Source organism: Numida meleagris, chromosome 2 (genome assembly GCF_002078875.1).
Source record: "Numida meleagris isolate 19003 breed g44 Domestic line chromosome 2, NumMel1.0, whole genome shotgun sequence".
NCBI classification, from domain to species: Eukaryota; Metazoa; Chordata; class Aves; order Galliformes; family Numididae; genus Numida; species Numida meleagris.
Genome location: NC_034410.1, coordinates 110,451,653 through 110,471,515, shown reverse-complemented (window position 1 = coordinate 110,471,515; position 19,863 = coordinate 110,451,653). Strand labels below are relative to the sequence as shown.

The 19,863-nt window shown below is 43.0% G+C and overlaps 1 protein-coding gene across 12 annotated transcripts in view; it reads right to left on the bottom strand.

Moving 5' to 3' along the window:
- Positions 8,188 to 19,863, bottom strand: part of FAM110B (family with sequence similarity 110 member B) — a 105,768-nt gene continuing 94,092 nt past the window's right edge. For 10 of the 12 annotated variants that reach the window (XM_021387839.1, XM_021387838.1, XM_021387841.1 and 7 more), the window contains one exon: positions 8,188 to 11,043. In XM_021387839.1, the coding sequence (XP_021243514.1) occupies positions 9,644 to 10,756 (1,113 nt within the window). In that variant the 5' untranslated portion in view covers positions 10,757 to 11,043 and the 3' untranslated portion in view covers positions 8,188 to 9,643. Of the gene's footprint in view, positions 11,044 to 16,320 lie in introns of those variants that run through there. The other 2 variants (XR_002435382.1, XR_002435385.1) reach the window with 1 other exon arrangement.

Sequence of the window (19,863 nt, the reverse complement as noted above, 5' to 3'; positions counted from 1 at the left end):
ATGGCTGGAGTTGTTGTGTATCTTTTTTGAAGGAGATCCATCTTTGGGAAGTGGGGCAATCGTGAAGTGCTTTTCCTCGATTTTCTTGTCAATCAAATTCTTTGCTAGAACTAAAGCAGGAATGTTTCAACCGACTCATTTGATTTGGGGTTCTTGTAACTCGAGAGTGGCTTTTTTCCCCCACTCCACAGAAATTTTTCTCAACGTTTATTATGCACTTTTGGAAAATAAACAGGGCTCAAAATGAGTTGTTTTCTCATGGGAAAATGGTCTGTTGGGAGCACATTACACATTCCATTTGCTAATCAGAGTCTTCTGATAATTTTTACCGTGCATTGCAAATGCGGGCAGCCCGCGTCACATCTGCAGTGCTCAGATAGCATGGAACTGCTCCAAACTGCTTCTCAAACACTTAGTTCTAAAATTTCCCATATATTTACTATCCCTTCATTCTGGTCACTAATGCACATTTATCCAGCAGACAAACTACGTGCATACTGATATTTTAGTAGTTACATGTGCCTAGCGTTAACAAATAATGGAGTGTCTTTCGAAGTACACAGAAACGGATGCCTAAAGAAATAAGTGATTCAGCCTAAGGAAACTCAAAGACTAAATGTTTCAAGGAAGAACGATAAATGGACATAGCTTGAAGTGGTGGAAGCAGCAAGAAAACTCAAATTTTAGTGATATGCTTCATGAAAGAGTTTCATATGGCTGGTCATAAAGAAAGTGGAGACCCAGGCTGCTGTCAGAAGGATTTCAAGGACAAATTGAACCGGCAAACAGCTGCAGCTCTAATTTATGTTTTCAGCACTCATTGTCAGTGATGAGGTCTAGGAGGAGGGATCTTCGACTCCTGTGGAGTGGACATGAAAACATGGATGCAAAGAAACATCAATGATGAAGCACTGAGAAAGTATGGAGGAAGAAGCACTGCTCTACAGAAGTGGGAAGGGACACGGGAGGACAAAGCTCAGTCATTAAGCTCCTGAGTGTGCCATTTCCCCCAACACCCACCATATTGCTGTAGAAATGCTGCTCAGTTGTGGTGTTTGAGTTGCCACGTAGAGCAGACCCAAAAAAGAGTGGTGATTTGTTTTCACCAGGAGCTCTGAAGGAGCCTGGGATTAGCGTCTCTCTCAAAGGGGCCAGTAAGTCCTGCCCAGAATGTTAAAGGATGCAGCCCCACCTCCTCCGCTGTATTTCAGAGCATAAAAGTGCAGTCTCAAAATCTGCCACATGTCCTTCTTGAGCTATTTCTCTGATTTAGAATAATATCAAAACATCCTCAGGAAAACTGTTTCCACAGGCTTCCAACACACTCCACGGTTTCATGGCATTACACATTAGTCCACACAGCAGCCCCCTGCAAACCCAGCATCTCCCTGAGCCTCAATAACCTCCCATAAAGGCTTTTGATATCATAGCTGATGTCTTTGCAAATTGTGACTTAAACGTGATTCTTGGTAAGCTGAATTTGATTGAAAATAGTACCAATTGCTCCTGAAACACCTCGTTGGTCTTCAGAGACGAGCAAAAGGGGCATCCCTGAGGCTTGACATGAATATTCATGATGATTCATTTGTCCTCGGTGTTTCCATAAGCTGGTCATTAGCAGTCCAGTAAAAACTGAGAGAACAATTCATTTGTTATCTTCATGCTACATTCATGTAAGGAGAGACATTGTGTGCTGGGCAGGTAGGTCCTAATTGCTCCTGATGCTAGTGCTAATACCTTCCTAAGTTGCACCACATCACAGGTCTACATCCTGTAGGAATAGTATTTTTCATTAAGATCGTTGAGTGCAGAACATTGTAAAATCATTCTGGATTGAAATACAGCAAAAGTAATTGCAATATTAACAATGGTCTGGGTGTGACATGTGCAGCAACATGTATGAGGAGCACTTCCAGGGGACTGGGCAGCCCACACGGCCCTCATCAGAGGTCTGAATGGTGCCACTGCAGAGGAACGTAGCATGGCAGCAATTTTCTCGGTACATTGAGCAGAGGGAACTTTAGATAGGGAGTTCCAGCTCTTCTAGTTAGACCCAGGGATCCTGTCCTTCCATGGCGCAGGATGAGACTGTGACCTGGTAGTTGCTTCCTATTGTGAGACTTGGGCTGTGCCCACTGCACCCTTCCCAGCCACGTCTCAGGGCTCTGCAGTGGCCTCTTTTGGTGACTGACTCCACTGGACACCATTCTGATAAGATCCATGCACTTGAATGGGTGAAGAAGCAGAAGGAATACAATGCACAAGATTTACAGTAAGGAAAAATAAAACATTCCCAAGTAGGGTAAAATAATAAGCTCTGACAGTGGGTGAAATCCTGCCTGCCTCACTTACCATCAGTAGTAAAATTCCCAATGACTTCAGTGAGTCCAGAATTCTGGTATCAGTTTTTTCACAGTTCTCCCAGCGCACAGCCACATTTTAATGTCTCCTCGTGTCACTACAGGAAAAACCTTCAAGGTTTTATTAACTTCTTCACCTCTATTTCACTCTAGAGCATTTGGGGGAAAAAAAGAAGTCAATCCAGCAATATAATTAGGAAACAATAACAGCAACATATATATATATATATATAGCGTTTTATAGTTCTTGCCTGCTCTCTGCCTCCAGAATTCAGTATGGGAGCATATACTGACATAAAGCTCCTGTTTTCACTCAGTCTGTAACACAGGGTTTGAAAGGCCTCATTTGCTGAACACACTAGAGACAAAACCCTGGGAAATGCACGATGCTATGATAGCTCCTTGTTCAGAGCCCTTCAGCACAAAAGGAAAACTCAGCAGAGGGACTCAAATCCACAAACTAACAGAGCGTGTTTTCAGGGGGATGCGCTAGTTTTGTGCCAGATATATTTAAGCTGATATTCTCCAAGATATGCAAGACATGAACAGAAAAATCAAGCTTTTGCCAAAACGTAATACCATCATTTTCATGCATTCATACACCTCAGCTAAATCTGTCCTCCCAAGCCTTATTTGCAGGTCAGCACTAATAAATAAGGTGATGTTAATTTTCTCTCCCCCCATCCCCAAAAATCTATAAGGAACAAAACCCACATCCTCCCAAACTTCTTTACAAGTTCAGCTAACGCACTCCTTTATCCCACTGCTAAAGCCACTCCACATCACTGCCAGTGTATTTCTACATGCTCAGTGCTGAGAGTAGCAAAGCTTTTACAGTTCAGAATGGCAAGACTAATTTCATAAAAGATTAATGTAGTTGAAAAGCAGGTCATTTATTAAAAGACCTTTTAAAAGCTTCATTTCTTAAAAAGCAAAATTATCTGCCCACCTCCGCATCTCTTCTTTAAGTATTTCATATATTTCAACTCTGATTTTTCAGTTTTTCCCCTTCCTCCTCATTTTGAGGATATCATCAAGAAGAGGCATTTCTTGACACCACGTCACCAGGTGCCTCTGCTTCCATGCACTGACGTGTCTGTGCCCACGAGGATGTGCCAATCCCCTTTTCCTGGATGCAGAGTTGATGCATCAGAGCATCAGCCCAGGGCTGCATTACACTGCAGCCCAAGGATTTTAGATTGCAAACCCTCTCTTACCACAGCTGGAAGTGTCCTGGGCAACGACAGACGTCTCTTCTGCACCCTCTACCTTCTTCTCACTTTTCAGCAGTTTTTTGAGGCACTGCTCTTCGGATGCAGCCTAGGAACAGGGTGCAAGTGGTCTAGATGCCACTGGTGTAACACAAAGGTTCCACGTTACCAGATGGCAGGAGGTAAACCAGTAACTACTGCAGGAGGTTGTGCCTCCTTTGAACACTACAATACTCAAGTCAGCATTTTATATGGAGCTGAAGAAGTAGTGTGAACTTATGGTGAGATATAGCAGGGAGAAATGCAGCTGATTTGAGGCCAGTAGACTGGTATTTCAAGGTATGTTTGGCATCCCGTTCTTCCTGAGTGCTCTCAGTCACTATTTATTCATATAACTACCTATTAGGACATAACAGCTTGGAAACATGGGCTGTTGTGAATTTGGGGTCGTAAAAAAACAGGAGACGTGGTGGGAAGGTTGCTGTGGGAGCTGGGAGTATGAACTAAACAGAGAAATGAGGCTGGCTAAGAAAGGAGGCTAAGTGAGGAGGGGGTGACCTTGGTCATGCACTTCAGAGAACAGAAGGAAATGAAGAGCGTGACCAGCAGGTCGAGGGAGGTGATCCTCTGCCTCTACTCTGCCCTTGTGAAGCCACATTTAGAATACTGTCTCCAGTTCTGGGCTCCCCAGTTCAATTAAGACAGGGATCTCCTAGAAGGAGTTCAGCAGAGGGCCACAAAGATGATACAGGGCCTGGAGCATCTCCCATATGAGGAAAGCCCTGAGTAACCTGGGTCTGTTCAGCCTGGGGAAAAGAAGACTGAAGGGAGATCTGATAAATATCTAAAGGGAGGTGGGAGGCAAATGCATGAGGCCGGGCTCTTCTCGGTGGTGTGCAGAGATAGGACAAGGAGTAATGGCCTGAAACTTGAACATAGGAAGTTCTGTACTAACATGCAGAAAGGGTGACAGAGCACTGGAACAGGCTGCCCAGAGAGGCTGTGGAGTCTCCTTCTACGGAGATGTTCAAGACCTGTCTGGATGCCTACCTGTGTGACCTACTGTAGGGTACCTGCTTTAGCAGGGGGGTTGGACTTGATGGTCTCTAGAGGTCCCTTCCAACTCCTGCAATTCTGTGATTCTGTGAAAAGCCAGACAAGGCAATGAAGGAAGGCGCGGAAAGAGAACAGGAGCAGGAAAAAGCAGGAAACAATAATAGCACAGACACGAGCTCCCTCTTACTCTTGTCTTAAGACCATCATGAAAACTACTTTAAATTTAGAAGAATGACATTTAAGAGATTACAGTTTTTGTTATATAAATGATTGTTTTTCATGGAAAAGAAAAAAAAAAAAAAGCTCACCACAGAACATGACTAAATTTCGACGGGCAGCCATACTTAAATTCTTAAATGATTGAGTATAAAGCATGCTTGGAGGCTGTTTGTAAGCACCAGGGTGAGGCAGACGGTGCAGTGCAGGTGGCTCCACTTCGGGGTGCGCTGCCCTGCAGATGGACTGAGCACTTCAGCAGCCATCTACAACCATAACAAACACTGGGACGCAGCTATGGATTGCCACCTGAGCTCCCAGGGAAAAAATAAAAGGTGCTCAAGGGTTAATACTGAAATCTGCTTATTTAGAACTTCACTTAACAGATGCCATCGGGAGATAGAAGTCCTTGCACCAAACAGACAGTTTAGATGCCTTTTCCCATTAAACTATGGGTGATATATTTCCGAGGGCAGATTGTTGGAGTCTTTCTGCTGACAGCAAGAAATGTCAGATGAACTCAGAATATCACTGACCGTCTACGCCTTGGTAAAAAAAGATTTTAACTTGGAGTAATATTACAATTCAGGACAAGACGCCTTGTCCAATTTATTCTCCGTCCAGCACAAAGGGACCCTGCAATATATCTGCATTTATATTCATTGCCAAAATAGGCAATGGACCCTTACTATTCAGGGGAACAAAGCTCCAGACGCTCTTACATCCTAAGCCTAATGTGCTCAGCTACTGGTATGGCACCATTAATCGTGGAAAATATGAGTTATATAGCCTTGGAAAACTGTCACCTTCCAAATTTATTCATATACTCTGCCTAATAAAAAGTTCTGCATGAACAAGTGAGCTCTGAATGTAACATACTAAACATTACCGCTCCCTATCAGCGGGTATTGGACGGGGTGTGTTTGGGTTTAGCTCCTCTCCTGCAGAAGGAAATCACTCAGCTCTTTACCGCAGAGCTCCATTAAGCACTTTGTTTTTCACTGAATGACTCAAATCAAACGCGTACGGCCTCCATGGATGGATAAACTGCTGCAGAAAGAGAAAAGTCAGCAACAATGATTGGCCCTGCTGTCTGAGCGTGTCTTTTGATTTCTGACTTTCTGCCAAAGCATCACCCTTCTGTGTTTACCCTTCAGAAGCCCTCAGTCACTCAGATGCTGCACGCGCTTGCAGCTCAGCATTCTCTCTTGCAGAAACCAAATCCATCAAAAGGAATAACTCAGAACTCAGATTTATGGAATGTAATTTTGCAGCACAGACCCCGCATCTCCAATCTTTCACAGCCTTGTTACAACATGAAGTAATTAAAAGAGCAATTCTACGATGCCGCCTTTCACTCAGATGAAAGGTTTATCTGCACGCGAAACCATAAAGATTCCAAAGTATACTTTGTCACATCGTTTTCCTCTTTCTCTCATTGTGAATCAAGATAACAGAACCACTATAAGCCTCTGTGCTGTGTGCACATGCATGCATGAATTTACACTAAGCACTGAAAACACACAGCGCTGTTCTCCACTTCTGGGGCCAGGGCTGCCAGCACTGGGCTCGGTACCCACTTTCTCAGGACACCACGCACTTGCATCTCCTTCTGAGCTGCTCTTGTAGCAGGAGCTGCTGCCTAACCACTGCTGCTTGCTGCGCTTTTTGCACCTGAGTGAATGCCTGCTGAAAGCAACGGGAACATGACCAGAATGGGTCCCAGGTGAGGTGTTTGAGCTGGTTACAACCATCTGTAAACTCACTGGCACTCGGGAATCTCCCAAGACAGGCACAAAACAAGGGACACTCTAGCAACAACTGAATTAGCAGCCTGCAAAGGCAAAATGGTTGTTCCCCTTTGAAAACAAAACCAGCTCAGACAGCACTGATGCGGCTTTTATATGTGTAAGTAAGACTATAAGCAAACCTTCTCTGCGTAAACTCTAACAAAGCGTCAAAAGAAGGCAATTGTTATCAGCTTGTTCGAAGCCTTGTGGACTTTCCGCAAGAGATCTTTCATGATTTCTAGTGCTGCACCCTCACCAGTTGTAACAACAGCTGACTGTAAAAGCCTGGGTCCCGTACAATCTTGCTCCTATTATTAAGAGCAGGGACACTGGAGTTGGATCCTCACTGTGCTGTGCCAAAGATTCTTAAGCGCCTGGCTGAGGAAATGCTCCTACTGACAGCTCACAAGCCTAAACCCCTCGTGGTACTGAAAGGAAATGAATTTGGTTTCTCAGAGCCTCTGGCTTCAGAGCAAACCTTGGGAAACAAGTTTAGAGTATCAGCATATGCTTCAGTCCTTTTTCTAGTTACAAAGGCTTCTTTCTTAATGTTTTTGGCTGACAACATTTGAGATAAATGTTTTAGGGATGATGATAAACATGCTAAGAGAGAACAATGTGAGTGCATTTTTATTTCAGTTTTAACTTCTCTCATTGCTGTACAGCTGCATTACACTTGGCTTTAATCCCTTAAGCATTATTTTCCTTGGCAAAATAGCCACTGATCATACTAGAACTTACTACTGGAAAAATACGCTTGAAAAATCAGCGTGATGTCAATGCCAACCAAAATCCACAGAGCTTAAACTGACACAAATGTGCCTGTAGCTGGAATATGCATCTCCTCACCAGGAATGCCGTAGTCTTAGGTTGTGAAGCTAACTGCAGAAAGCATGGAGTAGCTTTCTACAACTGAATACGTGCCTTGTCCTCCCCTCAGTGAGAGCCATTTACAGAATGGCTTAGGTTGGAAGGGACCTTAAAGCCACCCACCAGCTCAGGCTGCCCAGGGCCCCATCCCACCTGGCCTTGAGCACCTCCAGGGATGGGGCATCCACAGCTTCTCTGGGCAGCCTGTGCCAGTGCCTCACCACTGTACCATAGCCATCAAATGACCATGCTGCTCTACTTGTAGTCTTGCCTGCATTAACTAACCACGGCTATGGGTCAGAAGCTGGGCTACAGACTTCGTAAAGATAGTACCCAACTGTGTAAAACAACTTTAATATTGACATATATAAATAATCAGTACTGAAGAATAACTCAGAAGACCATGGTGATTCATTACGAATAGATGCTATAAACGGGAACGGGAACATTGCTAGGTAAGGAGGAAGCAAGCTATTTTAGGAGTCCTGAAAATTTCTTCTAGTTCTGCATATGGATCATGCTGCTACAGCTACTTTCTAAGAAACTGTGTTCTGAAAAGCACTTTCAGGAAGAAACCTTTCATTGGAACCGTTATTTAATGAAGACCTAATGGACCTAAAACACAGTTCCTGATACAGGTTAAGAATAGAAGGAGTTAAAAAAGAAAATCAACAAAAACCACCATACCTGCACCAGGAGCTATTTATTAGCATAACACTCTTCCTTTTAAAGATTTCGTAACAACTGAAGTATATACAAAGTCTTACAGCATTTACACAATAAAAAAGTTTCCTATTAGCTGATGAAGTATAAGGTAGTGCTGCTATTTATTTCAAAGCATGTATACAAGAATAATGAAGCAGACCACTGTACTTTCAACTCCTCTGCTACCACACCACAACTGCCAGTTGAAACGACAGTTAGTTAAACCACTGGGAAGATACAGATTGTCCGAAGATTTGTAACAGGTTGACCTGCAGCACTAACCATCATAAGGAGGAAAGAAAATAAAGCTACATACTGTCATGTTTCTACACTTTCTAGAGCTGTAACAAACTTTCACAGCCTTAGATATAACATATGCAAGACAACATAATCACAATTTTTCAGATATAGTTCAGCTACTGAGTGTATTTACTTCTGAATAGGAGGCGTTATATTGATATGGCTGTGTGTTTCCATTTTTGTTCATTAACTGTTCAAATAGGTCTACAAAAAAATTAAAAGACAGCATGGACTTTGTAGTCATGATGTGTTTGACTAATAAAGGCATTCAATATCAGCTATAGGATCTAATCATTCCTGTCAAAAGTTTAAGACCAGGAATCTTAGAGTAAAAACGAAACTCACAAAATCCCGCACCTATGATGCTTTTGTGTGTTGACTCCAACCTTCTTTAAGCTTTCCCAAGAGGGTAATACAAAAATCATTAAAATGCTTACATCAAACCAAATGCAATACTCATTTAGTTTACGAGTGGTCAAGCAGATTCACTAGACCACCTCAGCTGTGAAACTGAGGGTGCTTATCTAGAAACAGAAACCTAAACGGTCCCTTACTACAGGTAGGGATACATATTCTAGCAAAGAACAGCGCATTCTTTGCCTTTCAGAAACAGCTTTACAGGTGCCAATAATCCACCTTCTACAAGAGATGCGGTTGCTTTGACTACTGTTGCATGTCTAAACCTCTTATTTTGGCCAATTTTGCTCCCCCCCACCCCCACTCTCTCCCCAAACGGGATTCCATTTCAACTTAGAACCTAGAAACGTCAGTTGACGATATCTGTATTAAGACAAAAAGTGACATATAAAACCCACAAGGAACCACATAAATACCAAAGAAGTCATATAACCTTTCCATGTAAACACTTTGATTATACTAAAGCCCTAATTAGATTCTTGTCTTAAACTTTTGGCAGATGATGTGTACGCTCAGCCAGGCTTTGCAGTTGGTTATTTTTCAAGTGGAAGCCAGGTCAGTTCACATGTTGACAGGCATGCAACTTGGAAACATTGCACAACAAGCAACACAAAGAGATTTGAGAAGTGTACAAGACTTCAAGTAGACTTCACAACCCTTCACAACTGAATATTCACAGACAAAGATACAGTCCTTGCTTTTTCTACTGTGGATTTTCTCACACATGGGACACTTTCTGTGACTCTCTAGCTTGCTTGATGCTATATAACCACTTGATGATTCTGGCATTCCTTTCAATAGCAGAAATGCCGTATGGCACACGGTCATTGGCACTGTCATCGTTTCTAAGGTCACTGTTGCTGTCCTGAGACTGTTCACAGTCTGAGCTAATCATGCTTGCACTGCGAAAGTTGAGGGATATAATATCAGAGTTAGCCCTTGCAAAATTTTCCATCCCAAGATTTTCAAGCTCTTCAGGATCCAGTCCACAGTAGTTAAAGAATCGTTCAACATCTGCGTCGACACGAAAATATCTGTCGCTTAAGTCTGATTTTGATCGCTGTAAGGAGGGTCTTCTACTAACTCCGCATCCAGACTCAACTGCCTCAATCTCTGGGGACTTGAGGGTGGCAATGGCAGCAATTTTGGGTTTTGGAGGCAGAGGTGGGGCTGAACTACTGCAGGGTATTGCTTTTAAGGGCTTTGCGCTAGTTACTTTCCTAATGTCTGAGGAGCTGTGAGAGACATGCAAGAAAGTCTCTGCCGACTGGTCCAGGAGCCTTCTACTGACATTGGAGCTGCTCTCCTGGGGGCTGCTACGGCCCTGTGTGGGGTAAACCTTCAAGGACTCGGCAAACGAATGTCGGTTCAGTTCCGTCGAATCGGCTCTGTGGGGCGGCCAGTTTCGGGGACCGTGCTTGTGCCCCGAACCCGAGCTGGAGCCTTCAGAGCTATTGATGATGTTCTTCAGAATCTCTAGCTTCAGATTTTCTCTCTGGACACCGCTTTCGGTCTTTGCATTGTTGCTGAAGACCTTCAAGGTGGGGCTGCCCAGTGCCCGCTTGGCCGCGGGACAGACCGGTGGCTTCGCCAGCACCGCTGGCTTCACGGGCTCCTGCTTGGCATTGATGACCTCCTGGCTCTTGACGTATTTCGCCTTGTCGGCTTCCAGCCTCTCCACCGCGCTCAGTCTTTTTGGGTTAGGCTCCGCCTGCCTGCGAAAATAGTCGGGTCCTTTGTTTAGGATGCGGAGAGGGACGGCAGATGTGAAAGTCACGGCAGGGCTGACCGGCTTCACCATGCTACCTGTCGGTAGTGTTTCTGTAGGCATGTTTGGTGGTCTTTCCCCCGCAGCCGTTTTGGATTCTTCTCTGGGATCTCCTAAACGCACGGTGTAGAAACATGTACATTAAGCACAATGAATAGCCGATGAATCCAGGGATCTGAGCGTTAGCAGCAGCGCCTCATCTCACAGCTCATTAAATAACGCTGCGCTTCTCTTTTAAAGGCAGCCTTTGTACTGCAAGGCCACCAGACACAAGTCCGTATTAGTCTGCTCCACTGCCTCCTTTCTTCTCGCTGAAAGATGTGGGAGTCTCGTTGCTTCCTTTGTGCGATCTGAAAGGCAGAAGAGCCAACCACATGTTAGTGGCAGCGCCTGACATCAGAGCGATAGCAACAGCAGCCCAACCCTCCTCTCCTCTCCTGTGGCAGTGCAGGGAGGCAGCGCTGGGTGCCCCTCCGCAGTGCCCGGCCCCACCACCAACCCAGCGGGATTATGCCAAAAGGAAAGGGAAAAGACACAGGGCCCCCACTGGGATGCAGCCACACGTGTCTGGGGGCAGGTAGGGGATAGGGATGCCAAATGGGCTGGGTCATTGGGTTAGACCCACACACCTCCTAATGATGAATGAAAGTGCACTTTCTAACACTACCTGTGGCTTTGTCTAGTTGATTTCTCAACATGCTTTATCTCTAAACCCCGAAAGTTTTTCTCCTTACTGGCAATATGTAATTCTAACAAATTCAGAGTATTTTCCTATCTTATTAAATGCTCCAGAAAACGAGCTGGTCTAAAAATCAGGGAGAAAACAGAGACATGTTGTGTTTTAACTGCAAGTCATACACTTCATCATTAAGCTAACAGAAAATCAAGCAACCAAACAGAGATACTACTGAAACCCCCATACTGCAGCTTCATGGCTGTTTGAATGCTAGTCCCCACAGCATGGGTGCTCCAGCAGCAAAACAAGGATTTCCACGTTCTTAAGGGAGGGAAAATTAACTACAACAAGAAAACCCTAAACCTAATGAAAACAAACGCTTTATTCTTTTAATGATGGATTTTGGAAGCACGTAAAACATTCTGACTAGGCTTGAAAGAACAGAACTTGTCTTCGCATTTGGATACAGCTGTTTAAGCTTTCTAGGCAGCACGATGTCCAAAACAACATCTGCCTTTATCTAAATTAAGATCCCTTCACTTCAGATTGCCACAGCACCACACACAACCTAAAATGCAACACCACAGATGACATGGCGAGTGCGGTAGCAAGTTTTCCCACATGAGGCACTGAAGAGCACTTACCAAAGAATCTAGTTTTAAAGCAGTGATTTAGCTAATGGGTCTCATTCGTTTTATTACTGCCCCCATTAATCTACACTGTCCTTCTTAATATCCCATTTCTGCTATCATTGTGTTCTTCAGGGAGAGCAGGAAAAGCTGCTGCTGCTTCTTCACTCATCCCGAGGTGCTCAAAGCAGCATCTTTCCCAGTGATGACCTGCTTTCGCCTGTATTGCCATGCTCATCTATTGTTATCCAACTTACTAACCATACAGCACTTAACCATCAGTATGTTGTTTGGACCAACAAAAAAACTCCTCTAACATCCCACAAAAAAACCCTGTAATTCCAGCTAAATATACTTTAGGGGACAAAGAAAGCAGCCCCAAGTATTTACTCCCAGAAATACACGATACATACATTGAGTACTTTCTCTAAACCACTCAAGGTCAAAGCAAGGAATCCAAATATATAAATGCTATAATGGGATTATAGGAAAAAGCTGAGCTTTCTCCTGAAGGCTCACTGTCACAAGCATTCTTCAAATACAAACTAACATATTTAGGTGGGTGATAAACCAGACATGCATTCAGAGCAATTGAAAGGGTAGTGAAATGTTAATTAAGCTTTCCTTTCAGTGTTGTTTTATAAATCCTAGTGACTTCCTGAATTTTAACTAAGTCTTCCTGAAAGAGAAAAAGCTCTTTTTCCTCATTTGAATCAACATATTTATTGGGACTATTTTAAAATTAAGTCTCGAATTTCCAAATGTGCTGAAGGTAATTTCAGCAGGCATCCACACATATACATTACTGCTCCATAAACACAAATCAAACCTTTCCACGCTGCCAGCACAGAGCTTGCAGAAATACCTGATTGCTGCGTGTACTTAGTGCTTACATGCAGAAAACGAATATATGCAAGGACAGGGGCCTTGTCAGGAGAAAAGAAAACAAAAATGAAAAAGAAAAAAAAAAATCACACTCCAAAAACCAACCCTTCAATTCTATGTACTAAACCAACACTGTCACCCAACCGAGTTAATACCACTTGAATAAGTAAGAGCATGGCTCTGCACTTCTCAGCCATTGTCACTGCAGGCCGTGGTTCTGCCCAGAGGAATGCCTGCCAGCTCTGCTCTGCTCCCAGAGAGCTGCGCTGAGCACACCGCAGATTACTGGGGCTGTGGGAACCAAGGCCTTTGGAAGTCTTTCCCCAGCATTTAGCAACTTCCTTACTCAGGAGAGCCCTGGTTGATGCCAGCAAGCACTGCTTAGGAGGTTTTCTTCAAAGGAAGAAAGAAGAAGAAAATTCCCACTGTGCATGCATGTTCACCCAAGGGAACAAGAGTACTTGTTTGCAAGCACACATGGGGCCAAATGCCCTGAAGTCAATGGAAATACACTGTGACTGGCAATGAGCTCCAGACACGCCTACAAAGAAAAGCAAAGGGCTGGGGGCAGCCAGAGCAGAGATGCTGGCAGGAGCCTGCAAGGGCCAGGTGGTTACCTGGCTAGAAGGGAGCTCTGTCTGTATGCTGCTGGTAAAAACTGAGGCAGACTCAGCTACAGCAGAAAGCACGCTGTTTTAATTTTCCTGAGGTACTGTATTTAAATATCACGGGAAAGTTTATTCAGTACTCTCACCTCAGAGAGCTAGAAATTGTTAATCAGATTGCATTAGAACAGAAAGTGGGGTGCAAAACAGGTGGATGTAGGTACTAATGAAACAACCTCTCCTGCCTGTGCTCTGATGGCTGCAGCCTAATTCTGCTGCTAGCTGGGACAGCTAGTGCAATTCCTATCAGTGCGATGCCTGTTGTCCACAGGCACCTGAAGCACAGCTGTGATGCTAGGAGAGCCCTGTTACTTCAGCACTAATGAAAAAGGCTGAGCAGCAGCAGCACAGCGTAGTCACAGGAAGACAAAACTGTGCCACTTTGTTTGCAGTTGTGAAAACCATAATTGCAGCAACAAGGGTGGAAACGCTTTTCTGTCAGCGTAAGTGCCAAAGAAACTCATAGCTTAGCCATCAGAACTGCCCATTGTGGATGGCTCCAGTACTGGCTTTGCACTGTAGAAATTCAAAGGCAAAATTTCCACTCCCAGGAAATGAATGAAATATACTTAGGGACCTAAGAAACATTTTACTCTGTTTTGTTCGCATCCAGATGTCTATTCTGTAAGTGCAATTCTTCCCAGGGACTGGATTATGGTTTTCAGGATTCACTCCAGACTCCCATTATTGCACTTCCTTAGAAAAAGATCACTAGGCTTAAGAGATCATTTAAAGAGAAACAAAACTGAGAACTTATGCACACATTCAAGCATGCTTCATTTTAATAACGCACATGCACTGATAAAAGCTTTCCTGAAGTTTGTACCACTGAGCTCTTCTAACATCAGCGACTGTTGCACAACTGCTGAGCAGAATACAAAACATACAAAGGAGTAGAGGGGCTTAGGTTTTTTAAAGCTCTATTTTCAACCAGGCACTTTGATTCAAGATTCCTTTGTGGCAGAGGCAGAGATCCAAAGCACTTACTCATTCTAGGCATCATGCTCTCATTGCTCTTAGACCTGCAATATGGTTGTTAGATATTCACATTTAGGTAACAGGCTCACTAGGCTGCATGATTTGGGACAACACAGTGCAGCCGACAGCAGCAGTAGCTATACAACTAACAGTAACTAGAAACAAATTCTCTGTGAAATATTATTTCTGTGCTGCCTTGTAGCTCCCATACCTTGACCAAGTTTCAATCAACCTTTGCCTAAATGTCTACTCTGAAACCACTACGTGTTTTAGCAATATTCAAGTTGCAGCACAGCAGCAAAAAACGACAGTGAAAATATGGCCTAAGTGATAGCAGAGGAATTTTTACTCTTGATTTCCATGAGGACATAGTGTTGCTGGGTGAAGCTGTGCTCAAGCTGATGCTCTTACTCCATCCCTCTGGGACAGAGGATGAGGGATGGACAGGAGGTAAGGAGGACAGGAGGATGAAGCACAGGGGATACATATAACAAAGGCTGACAGCCCTTCCTCTGCTTTCCTTGGTATACAAAGGCCTGCGTCAATTTTATTTTCCTGATGGTAAAATATAACTACGCAGCCTCAAGATGCACCACAAACATCATAAATTCAAGTACAAATGATCTCAATAGGGCTCAGAGAAATCACAAAACAGAATTTGCACAGGACCATAGCACACAGATGAAAAATAACAGGCTCAACGAATGACTAGGCGCACGTTTGAGCTGAAGGTCCCATTGTGAAGCTGCTGCTTTGTTAATAGTCCCTACAAAGCCAATAAATGAGGACTTCACTTAGAATAACTGGCTACAGGGCTATGCACTAGGATACAGTAATGTGCACACCTGAAATCTGTACAAGTTCTCAGGACAACCATCAGCGTAAACCTTGTATGTAGCTTATGTTAGTAAATTTAAAAATATGAACAAAACTTAAACAAATTAGGATTAAATTGGCTTTGAATAATCCAGAGTGGCAGCAGTATGACATTTTTATAATCAATTTTAGATAAACATGTACACGGGTGCAGACTTGGCCACACATTATATTAGCTGTTGAGTTATAAAGCATTAAGAGATGGAATCATCTTTCAGATGTACCATGAACCAAAATACAAATCAGAGTGCTGCCCTTTGGGAACATGAAACAGTGACCAGTAAGTGAAGGGCAGTGTCTGTTCAAGGAGGAGGTTTAGCCACCAGAAGGTCACAAAACATGGTATATAGTGACCTAAAACCAGGAGTGGCACAGTGATGTAGAAGTGGGAAATTTCATCCAACTGGATAAGTTGGTGGTAAAGGGAGCTGCTTTGCACTGCTTATGTATTACAACCACAAACTGCAACTTTGATACCTTACACGTGTGACCAGCGCAATGGTCTGATATATTTCTGCCAATTCTGCTTTGCTCTGGCTTTACACTCAATGACACCCTCCAATGTTAAATATCAGTTTGCAGAGCAGTAAGGTGACAAGTTTGCACAAGAAAAGCTTTTAAGACAGAACTCTATCAAGAGTGCTACCATCACTTGACACTTCCTATTCCACTTTGCAGTTAAAACTGAGGTTTCAACCAGGATGCTGATGTAACTAGAAATGCTCACACTGTTACAGGGAAACAGCTTTTGGAAAATCTACAGAGGTGGACGCTGGGGATGCATCTCCATGGCTGTACTTGCATTCTGCCTCTGTAATGCACGCTCAGCGCTCAGTGCAAGCTGCACAAAGGAGCCTCTTGGAAAGAAAAGCCTTCAGAAATTATTTTGTTTCTTTTCAGTTCTGAAAACTGGTGCTGTTACATGTTTTACCCAGTAGACACAATCCACTGTTAGCGATACTTGCTTCTGGGTAAATACTGCCCAAACATGAAAACTGTGATTTCTGTAAAAGGTGCAGGCAGCTGCGCAAATACAGAAGAAACCTCAGGAATGAAATTTCCCTTTCTTCCAAAAAGATAGTACAAAAAAGAAAAAAGCAAGTTGTCTTATTATTTAGACAGAAACTATGTACTGTGTTTGTAAAAGCAGTACTGGAAATCAATGCTGCTTTCTCTAAACCCCTGTGTTGCTTACAACATACCGCACTCTTTGGAATAATTTCAGCCTCTCATTGAAAAATACTTCAAGAGAGGACCTAAAAAGTATAAAGGAATGTGATGTAACTTCTCGTTATATTTGTAGCTCTGGCTTTTTGTGAATACTTCTACTTTAATGTGTATTTTGCCTGAATATTTCTTTAAAACACTTTGCAAAACTTTAGGCAACACCTTTTAGGCAGACCTTGGGTTGCAACCCAACCACTCACTCCTCAGCCAGTCTCAATGGTCCCAAGTTCAAAGCACTTTCGTTCTTTTCATTCTGTCTCTCTCCATAGGCACTACATTTAAGCATATGCTCTACAAGCTCCACACAGCCCTTCATTCTGGTCTCCTGGCCCAACACAGTTTCCCTAAGATTCCCTGCACTTTCAGAAATCAGACCAAATGTCTTCTTCATCAGAAGATGCTTGGCCCCAGTGCACCGTAACATTTCAGTGTTCATCAGAATCACAGAACTGCTGGGTTTGGAATGGACCTCTGGAGATCATCAAGTGCTATCCACTGCTCTTCTCTCTTCCTCTGTGCCAGGAGGAAAAGCCAGCACCTCAGGTCTCCTTGCCCCTGGCCATTGATGTTTCCAGCCCTGCTTGGATTTGGCATCCTGGTAAAGCATTAATTTTCCAAGAGGCGACATTTTCAATGCGTAGCAAAATTAATTAATTGGCCAGCCTTGCGTGCCATCACTGCACACTGGGAGGAAACCGAGGGAGGCTGAACAACAAAACGTTTTTAATTAAGATGATGAAAAAAAAGTTCTAAATGGAACACTTCAGATTAATTTGCACCTCAGATCTGTGGAAATTCCTAACAAACCCATTTTAAGAGCAAGCCATGTTTGAAGCTGCCCAAACCTTTGTGGTTTCCATACATAATTGGTTCAGTATAAATCACATGCGTCAGTGAAGAAGGAGATCAACATCATCTATCTGCAAAAATGCATAAGATACACCCAGAGCACCCTTGTTCCAGCGTTCACACAGGGACATGTGTCTCACAAACAGGCTCCATGCAACAGTCACCCAACCAGCAATCAGGCAGCCAGGAAACAGCTCGGAAACTTCTTAAGTGTACCCTCCCCCAAACCGATCCTCTTTAGTGGAGCACTTACTCCTCAGACAACAACTTCTGCTTTAACCAAAACTGAGAACCACTTCGGAGCTCTCCTGACTCCAGCTACACCCTAAACACCAATAGATTAAAACCTGGACATTGTCCCCATCTCCCATGATTAATTCCCATGGAAAGGAGCTGGGAGAAGCTAGAAGAAACACGTAGGAGCAGAGGGATGCTCAAGGCATGCCCTGCAGACAGCTGCCGCGCAGCATGGGAGAGGCCATGTTATTGACATTAATGGGCATGCACATGGCTAACTAAGCCTGATGGCTAATTCCCAAGCTCTAGATGAACCACAGATTTTCCTGCCTGTCCTTGCTCATTAACACTGCTTAACCCAGCATGTGCCCTCTGAGCATGCTGCAGGCCACCAAAATGCAGCGGGGGCTAACAAAGATATCACAGAGAACACTTCTACCTCCGCTTCATTTGGAATGCCGACTGGAATACAACCTCCACAGCAAGTGCTTGAACTCCTATAAAGTGCATGTAAAGACTGACTTTTCTCCGGCACTTTTAAAAGTTTTCCACTAGAAACAAATATTTGTGAGCTTTCTTTAAATTACAGAAAGAGTAAAAAAAAAAATCCCAAATAGGGTTCTTGGTGTGAAAACCAGTTTAGTAACACTGCTCCTGCGTAATTAATTTCTAGGAGGTAGGACAGCTTCCAGCTGAAATAAGAAGAGTCACCCACGAATACCCAATAATCTTCCCTGGGAGGTGGGAAACTTGCCCCAGTTTGGAGGCTGGGCAATTGGTGCGGTCTCCCACTTCGCAGAAGATGAAGTACCTCCGATCTCATGTACACAAATGGACAGCAGCTGCTACTGCCAACTCATTTTTGTGGGGCGGAAAAAGTTCACCAGACTATGTCATATAAGGTCAAACCTCCTGAAATCTCAAGTCGCCATGTTTAGACATTGTTTATTGAGAATGTTTTCTGAAACTGTTTGCAAAGCAAAATATATTGAAGGAACATCATATCGCGGCTATAAACAGATTTTATTTAAAAGGCCACAAACCCACAATGAAAATAGCTGTAGTCAGACAATCCCTTGCACTTGTAAGCCTGCAAAATTCCAGAAATGTATAAGCACATGAAGATCCAGAGTCAACAAATACAGCCTGGAAAAGAAAAACAACCCCAAAATTTATGCTGTGACCATGAAGAGCTACTATAAATGGAAAAGATCTTTCAGATTTAAAAGTTCCTTTCCTTTAGTAATCAGAGATTTAATTGGTAAGGAAAACTTTAAAAACACACATTCTTGAAGTTTCAAAACTAGCATCTTTCTTAAGTTTCTTGCACTTGATGAAAATACGTTTGAAAGAAACAGTGCACAGGTATATGAAGTAGTTCTTGTAATACACATTTTTACAAATAAGGAAACAAAGCTACATTGATTATACTGATTTTAGTCCTTTCAGGTTTAACAGCTTGTTGCTATCTTACAATACAGGAAATTTTTTTGAATAAATTACATACACAAAAAACTGTTTCACTCTAAGATTAATATTAAAATACAAAAAATGAATATCTTCTACTGATACTACAAATACACAAAAAGGTAATAAGGTAGGCACAATTTAACTAGTTAAGGCTGAAAGCAATACTATTAGAAAAATGGCAATGTTCACCCTGTGGAATACAACAGAGTGGCCCCATTCTGACAATGCAGGACTTTCAGTCACTCTTCTGATTAGCTGTGGGGTGCTGTTTGTCAAGTCTTTGCACTAAATATCCTTTTCTATACCAAGACATATCGCTGCAGTAAGGTCAGCATGGCTACTTAAAAATAATTTCTACACCATAATTGTCCCGGGCTAAGCATTTATAAACATTCAAACTTCAAATACATGAAATATTGCACATTTATTTTTTTCTAAAATAAACTATAAAACTAAAAAAGTTTTGATGATGTAAAAACAACTCAGGTTTTTTTTTTTAAGCACACAACTTACAGCAGTGTTCCAAGGATGCTGAAACCTTCAGAGCAAGTCAGTGAATCATATTTTTTATTTTAGACTGGTACAGCTATGTTTTTCTCTAGATAAGAGAACACTTTCCCATACCACAGAACATTTAATTCCTCTTTCCTCCAGCCTCAGTTCTGAAGATACATGGTG